General features: G+C 36.7%; 1 protein-coding gene across 1 annotated transcript; it reads right to left on the bottom strand.

Annotated features, from left to right (window-relative positions):
- Positions 1–997: 997 nt before the first annotated feature.
- On the bottom strand, positions 998–7,071 carry LOC103440674 (aromatic aminotransferase ISS1). Its single transcript, XM_017333964.3, has 9 exons — positions 6,382–7,071; positions 6,177–6,224; positions 5,209–5,337; positions 4,396–4,455; positions 3,855–4,011; positions 3,287–3,393; positions 3,122–3,180; positions 1,968–2,076; positions 998–1,671 (listed from the first exon to the last, which is right to left on the bottom strand). The coding sequence occupies exons 1-9, from the start codon at positions 6,442–6,444 to the stop codon at positions 1,219–1,221; spliced, it is 1,185 nt and encodes a 394-aa protein (XP_017189453.1). The 5' UTR covers positions 6,445–7,071; the 3' UTR covers positions 998–1,218.
- Positions 7,072–7,678: the final 607 nt, after the last annotated feature.

The raw sequence follows: 7,678 nt of genomic DNA, 5'->3' as shown, positions 1-7,678 counted from the left end.
TGAGGTATGATTCATTGAAAATTGTGACAACTATGATCTGGATATGAGTATTCACAATTCTAATTTATTTAATAATATTTTAATAAATAAAAGTAGCATTCTACCACAGTGGTGGAGATGAGTGTTGCATTTGCACCACGGCCTGGGTTTGAACCACGTCGGCTCTTTAATCTAACATCTATTCTAACAAATCTATCATTTGACAAAAAAAGAAATAATAAATTAATGTGTCTTTACTAATTGTGTAATTTGGGCTTCTTTTGTTGGATGATGGTCCACTTATGAAAATTGTGTACCTAATTTGCAAAGAATAGCTATAAAGATTCTCTCATTGACTACATGTTCATTTAGGTGTGGGAGAAATTGGAGCACTTTTGAAGGATTGCATACAAAGAAAAGGAGCATACTAGATGCAGCAAGGTTTAGCAATTTAGTATATGTCCAATTCAATGCCAAGATCATCAACAAGAAGGAAAGAGAGGAGGATGGAGTGGATGTGCTACTTGCTAGTGAAGCTAGCACGGTGCAAGGATGGATTGTTGACGGTGGTAATGAAGAAGTTGAGCTTAATTCGATAATGGATGGAGAGGTGAGTAGATGGGGTGAATTCGAGCAGATGGATAGTTTCCTAGAGCCTAGCGCTTTTTTGAACCTTGCATAAATGATGGTAAATTAGATCTTGAATTGCAACTACCAGCTTAAAATCATGGACAATTGAAACTACAACTACTAAAGTGGTGGAATCTCTACAACCGAAACTCGATATTGTCTTTGCACACTCTGGTTTTGATTTTCTTTTGATCTGCTACATCTGATGATCAAAAATAAAGAGAAAAGTGTGTAAGGTCGAAGGGTCAAAAGGTCAATGCAAAATGACTCCCCTTGCAGAAAGTCCGACGACGTAACATAAAACTGTCGGCATGAAGAGTCTACGCAAATGGAGCACAGCAAGTCAGAACAAAAGGGAAAGATATGTTGTATCAAGCATATGTGAACATTTGGAATAATATCTTTGCATATATTTTGAAAATCAATGTGTACAATAATACAGGCACATGTTAGAGCTTGGAATATACATCACTGAAATTACTCTAATTCTTCTGCTGGCAGAAAAGAGACCCTCCATTATTCTAGTTTCAAACTTAGTATAAACCGGAAAATGAACTTCCGTTTTTAATGTCGAATTCAATGTAATAATCGAAGTTACTCAACCAATCCTTACTCAACCAATCCATCTCTGATTAACTCTTCTAACCCTCTCCTCAGCCTCTCTGCAGCAGCTTTGCAGTCATCCTCTACCAAGCCACCAAAGGAGATTCTCACATTCCCCGGGCACCCACAAGCACTTCCGGGGATCACCACCACACCATGCCTGTGAGCAAGCCAGTGAACAAATTTATCATCATCTGCATATTTGTCCGGAAGCTTTGCCCACAAGTATATAGCTCCCTCTCCGCCTTTAACAGCACTGTCCCCAAGGGGAGAGAGCGCTTCTATAACGATGTCTCTGTTCTTCACTAGACCTTTCACTCGTTCAATGACCCATTCGGGTCCCATTTCCAATGAGTAGAGGGCAAGGTGCTGTGAAATTATTGAAGCACAGATAGGAATGTTGTCCTGAACTTTGAGGAGTTGGGTACCAAAGCCCTCTACTTCTGATGGGTAAGCTATCTGCATAAATTCATCAATTAAGTTGAACCAGCAATGCTAACTCATACGTCCATGTATCGATTCTAATAGATTATCAAGTTTGAAGATACAATTTTGAGATCAATCAAAACTTCTATGACTCGTGTTTACCATGCAAGAAAATTTCTAGACAGACACGTGCAGTCGTAATGGCTATTTGATACCGTGTCTATCAAGATTCAAGATGCAAAATATACATACTACTGAAGTAAAACTGTCACAATAGTTTTCCAGATCTATCTACTTAACAAGCATCTAAGATAAAGGGTATTTCTTACATATCCAACACGCCATCCCATCATTCCATAAGCTTTCGAGAAGGAAAAAATGTTGACTATGTGATTTCCCTCCACACATGTGTGTTTCAAATCATCATACATAAAATACCTGCAAGATCAAACGTTATGACTTGCGTATGCTTCAGAAGCAAACATTTGACAATTATTCTTCAACCGAAAGCAGTTAAAACTCGGACACAACTGAAATGGAGAACAGGAAAAGAAAAATCTCACTCAAGAGTACTCAGGTAAACACCAACATAACAACTACTACTCAAGAATTACCCAACACTACTGAAGCTCCACAATATAGAAAGATCAAAAAGGCTCATCTTCAAAGACTATTCCTGAGGACCGACAAATCTGTAGGTTTAGTCTCCTTTTTAAAGCTTCAAAATCTACTCCTGTATTATTTCAAATGTGCTCGACTGGACTTTGCACGAATTGAAGTTTTCTAAAGAACATTCCTATCACTTTTTGTATACCGATTTCCCTGGCAACCAAACATCTCAACACTCAACCCAATTATAGGCAATAATTCATCCGAGTAAGCACTTGAACTTCAGCAACGCTCAGCATCTTTAATTGCATATATTCAACTGAAGTCTGGGTAGAAAGCCAAAAGCTTCAGGTTATTATTCTTTTCGATAGTATGGAGCAATGAAACCAAGCTACAGTATTCTCGTTCTTTTCTTATTCTATTTTGTGTTCACCTTTGGCTTTCCTTCTCTACTGTCATGCCACCTCAACCCCAGTCTTCATACATCTATTCATAATTCTCAAACGGAACTCCAGTCAGATTACCATGAAACTCTGTATTATTACATACTAATCATATTAGAAAAATTTAAATGTTTAATGCAGTTCACAGTTTTGAACTCTCTTAATACTCATCATTTTTCATGGACGTAGTAGGCAGATGCAAAGATCAGCATCATTGTTGCCAAGAAATTGACTAAGATTTTGAGGACCAGAGTAACTTCCATTCTTCCTAAATGGGATCCCACATACAGTTTATGTGCGTGCCCTGAGATTTATATGAACGAAACATACAGACGAGTATCATACAGAACCATGTCATCAAGTCAGCAAAATAATGACATCAGCACATATTATTGCAACATTGCTAATAAGAAAAAAATCGATAGACTTACTCATACGTATTATCCACAACTAGCCATGATCCAGCATCTCTGCATAAATTGGAAATCCTCTACTCACAAAGAGAGGAAAGAAAGTAAGAACAGCATATACAAGATTTTATTGTGCATACAATCAACGGCTACATACTCTTTTAAGAGAGCGAGATAGAGAGAAACCTTAAGAAGAGAATCCGGAATGTAGGTTCCACTTGGGTTACCAGGATTAACAACTGTAACAAGTTTTGGGGTTGGTTTGGTTTCTGATAATGTTTTCTCCAACCAGTCTGGAATCAACAAAGTAGTATATATGATGATAAGAAAGAATAATGGCTATCGCATTGCTTTATGTTAATTTCTACAAACAAATATAGATGCATGGCCAATGATCCAAGTTCTCAGAATTATCCTGCTTACCACAACATGTCCAAGTTAGGGTGTCGGAATGCACCAATCAACTATGGAAAACATTATATGATGTGTTATAATACTTTAGCAGGCTCAAAATGTGAAATTAAACAGGGTAACTAAACATGTAGCAGTTACAGTCATAAATTGATAACTTAAGACAACAAGAATTTTGACATGATTTGACCGACAACAAACATTACAACTGAAGATAACAAGGGCTTTTGACATGGTTAATTTCATATCAAGATCTAAGGAGTAGAAATCATTCAATGGAAGTTCAAGAAAAATTTCATTCTTTTATGTCCCTCTGCAACAAGAAGTTCATGAAGCTTCTCACCTGCATCTGGGTGAAGTGTCTTTGGGTGACCAGGACCCACGAGTATATTAGTGACTCCCGTCATTTGGAAGGACATGTAGGCATTGAAGTAGTATGGTGCAAACATAACCACAGAGTCCCCGGCATCACACAATGTAAGAGCAAGGTTCACAAATGCCTGCATTGAAATCATTATATTCAAATGGCTGAGAACCTAACGATCAAAATAAGTTGCACAGACGACCATCATGTTTGATTTGTCTCAGATTCTGTGTCTGAATCAGATGATGCTGATGCAATATTTGAGATAACATGATAGTCACAGGGTGTAACAATTTTCTGGTAGCAGATAGCATGCTTATCTTAATAGTGCTAATCACTCCATGATTTAACGGGGAAGTCAATTTCGTCTTATTTGGGCTGCTAAGCAACACACAACTATAAAGTAAACTGTTTGCATCTCCTAACAACTTTTGTATCGTTTAATAGTCTAGACATCTGTTATTTTTTATAGACCTTCCATGGAACCACAAAACTCAAATATAAATGCATTAATAATCACCTGATTCGCGCCTGCAGTAACCATCACTGAAGATTTGTACAACTTATTTTCACGATGCAACTACAAAACAAATAATGAAAAAAGAATGACAAATATGGTTGCCAATTATAAAGCTGTAGTTGGATAATCATACTTTGTCATAGACTGAAACATTGTGCACAAGAGAAGGCGAATTCTTTTTCCTTGTAATGAGAAAATTCATTAAAAGGGTACCAAGGGGGCATAACCTGTACACAATTAGTGTACAGGATCAAATGAATGGGAGTGGCGTTGAATCTGCCATCCATGAAAGAAAATGAGTTGAAAATGATTCTTGAGCTATAGAAGAATGGAACGCGAAACTCATAAAATGTCAGTTCTGACTCCAATCATAAGGACAAATCCACGCATGTGGACAGACTCCTTCATAAAAAAAGAAAACACCAGAATTTTGGAATTTGACCTTGGTGTTGATTCCGTAGCCTACGGTCACGGCATTCTGAGCTCACTACGGAAGATGTAAATCCACGTATCTTTCCTAACTTTACCATGATTAATCTTAAAGTAGCTTCTTCAAACTCACACCCACTTTCATGAATTCTAACCAATAGTAATCTAAAGGTACCCCATATCTTGTTCCTAAAACTGACCTTTTCAATCGTATAAAGCTTCAGTTTACGAAAGGGTAGGCAGTAAAACAATTAAATATATATGACTAGCCAGTAGCCATGCATCATCAGAATATAACATTGAACACAACCCAAGTATCTGAATGCATCAAGAGATTAAAACGGATCATAATTAGAAGAAACATTGAACTAATTCTAATGATACCTTTTGTACTAATGCCTCCCTGAGTTCAGGTAAACCTTCATCAGCACCGTAACGACTAATTGAAGGCTCCCAAACAAGTTCTTTCACCTTATCCAATGCCTCTTTGGGTGGTTGCCAGTGAACTACTCCCTGCAGCGCGTTCCAACCAAAGAACATTAAAGGCTATTTTCCAAATGTAACTAAGTGATAGAGACAGCATAAAATATCCGAATGCAAAAGCAGTGACGAGAAAATTTGTATCTGATGAAAAAAATTCATATAATGCATAATGCAATCCTCTGTTGAGAAAAATATTAAATTAAATAGCACAAACTATCTAGCAGTTTGAGCAAAATATAGATAAAAAAGGTCTAAACTTTGGCGAACTTAACTTGGACATATAACAATACAAAGTATGTTGTTTCACTAAAAAGGCCTAAAAGTTGAGCAAGTGGAAAAAAACAAACTCATGTTTAAAAATTAGGACGGACTCCGCTCCCGTTGGTCATGATTTCAGAGGTTTGTTATTTGGGAATTGGGACGGACTCGCTCACCTTGCTCCCTAGCAGTTTCCCTTGTTAATAGTTTTCAACTTGAAGGTTGCAAAAATTTGCACTTCTCTCTCACTTGTGTGTCACCCAGAAGATAAGGCACGCACAAAAACAGCTTCTTGAGTGCATAGTTTCCAAGTTAAAAGCTATTCTAATATGAATGAATAATCAAATGCTTCTTTTGCAATACAATCGTTTCCAGCAATAGAAAGCAGCACCAAACACGCAACTCACACTCGAAGAACAAATCATACGGTTCTCATTGTCCAATAGGTTAATGTTTACAATTACCTCAGCCCAAAACCAAATGACAGTTTGGCATTGGCAGACCCAAATTTAAAAAAAAAAAAAACCATTCTCAGTGGCTCCATGGTTGTAGCAAAACAAAAAATATCAATCAAAATTAGATTTCAAGTCATTGGAATCAGAGAAGCAAACCTGAGCCAATGACACAGCATTTTTGGCTCCTCGGACCAACTGCTGTATCTGCAAAAGGAAACACAATCCCACCATAAACATTGAAACACCCAAAATGATAAAACATATTCGAGCAATAATCTACACTAAATTAATCTAAACTAATTCGAAGATACAAAATTCAATGAGTTAAAGAAAACCCCAGTTGGGGTTTTGGCCTAAACACCTGAACCATGATCGGCATATCAGTCTCCACGGCCCTCCTTGCAAGTTGTCCATAGGAACCCATCTCACCAACCAAACCAAACGCCCAAAAAAATGATCTCCAATACAAATTCTGAAACTTTCCCAGAAATCCAGTCCAAGAGAAAGAACAAGAAACCCCAAAAGGTTTTGTTCTTTAGCTTCAAGGATAGAATGTCCCCACCTAACCAATAAGCTTTCACCCCCACGCAACGTTTGACAATTCACCAATCCAAAACAATAACAAAGTAGGTAGTAACGTTTATCAGCTAACACCCCCACAACGTTCGACACTCCACATAAAGATTAACAAAGTAGGTAGTAACGTTTTTCAGCTAAAAAGATCATGTTCTCTCTCCTCTCTCTTCTCTCTCTCCTCTCCAAAATAACAATCAAAAGATAAGGAGAAAATCCCAAGCACTTTTGGTTTAATATATTTTTAGAAATTTTTTTTTCAACCCAGCTTCTTTACACTCAACTATAAAAAGTATTCCACTCTGGTGCTTTACAGTAGCGACAAAAAGTCTCTTTCAAAAAAATAAAATAGCAAACAGCAATAATGCATTTGAAGCGAATTCGATTTCCACTAACCTTTTGGTAAATCATACACAATGTGTTTTGTGAATAAAAAAAGCAACCAAACCCTACAACCGCAAAGCTTCTGTGCATTTTCACTCCAACACCCATCTTGCGGAATATTTAACCAAATTAAAAGACAGAATTTAAAAATAAAAATAAAACAATTTTATTTGCACTAAGCAGGAGAGGATGGGCTAGCAATAATGTGATTCAAATTCGTTTTTGACGAGAATCGAACTTAAGACTCCTAAGGAGGAATACAACTGGAACGTTGTATCAAACATATGCTTGTGAAAGTAACTCAATCAAATGAAGAAAAAAAAAAGATACTTTCTTCATCATATAATAGAAAAGAATGATGGGTGTCGACGAGTTCGGAGAAGGGTTGCCAACAATACTATTGGATTCACCGAATTAAATAAAAATTAAGTTCAAATAAAATTTCCTTTTATTTTTTTGTTTGTCAACATTAAGAATTCAGGTAGTGGCTGCTCTCTTTTGGGTATCTTTTCTTTTATGACTTGCTATTGTCTCCTAGTCCTTCTTGGTGAATTTCAATTTTTTTATACTTTTGGCAAAAATAAATTAAATTCTGTTTCTGTGATTTAATTCTATTAATCGGAATCTCCGAGGATTACGCTTACAGGTTCCAATTTTTTATGTTGTGTTTTTGGTTTAATGCAGTTGGGTGAACTGTAGAG

The sequence above is a fragment of the Malus domestica genome, chromosome 17 (genome assembly GCF_042453785.1).
Source record: "Malus domestica chromosome 17, GDT2T_hap1".
Taxonomy (NCBI): domain Eukaryota; kingdom Viridiplantae; phylum Streptophyta; class Magnoliopsida; order Rosales; family Rosaceae; genus Malus; species Malus domestica.
This window is presented reverse-complemented; position numbering and strand designations above follow the sequence as displayed.

What these genes read in the sequence shown, in the direction of transcription:
- LOC103440674 (XM_017333964.3), bottom strand. Translation starts at nt 6,444, where the DNA reads ATGGGTTCCTATGGACAACTTGCAAGGAGGGCCGTGGAGACTGATATG. An exon ending in GGGAGGCATTAGTACAAAAG is followed by an intron (nt 4,456 to 5,208) that starts GTATCATTAGAA and finishes TTTGTTTTGTAG; the next exon opens with TTGCATCGTGAAAATAAGTT. An exon ending in GACACTTCACCCAGATGCAG is followed by an intron (nt 3,394 to 3,854) that starts GTGAGAAGCTTC and finishes TGTTGATTCCAG; the next exon opens with ACTGGTTGGAGAAAACATTA.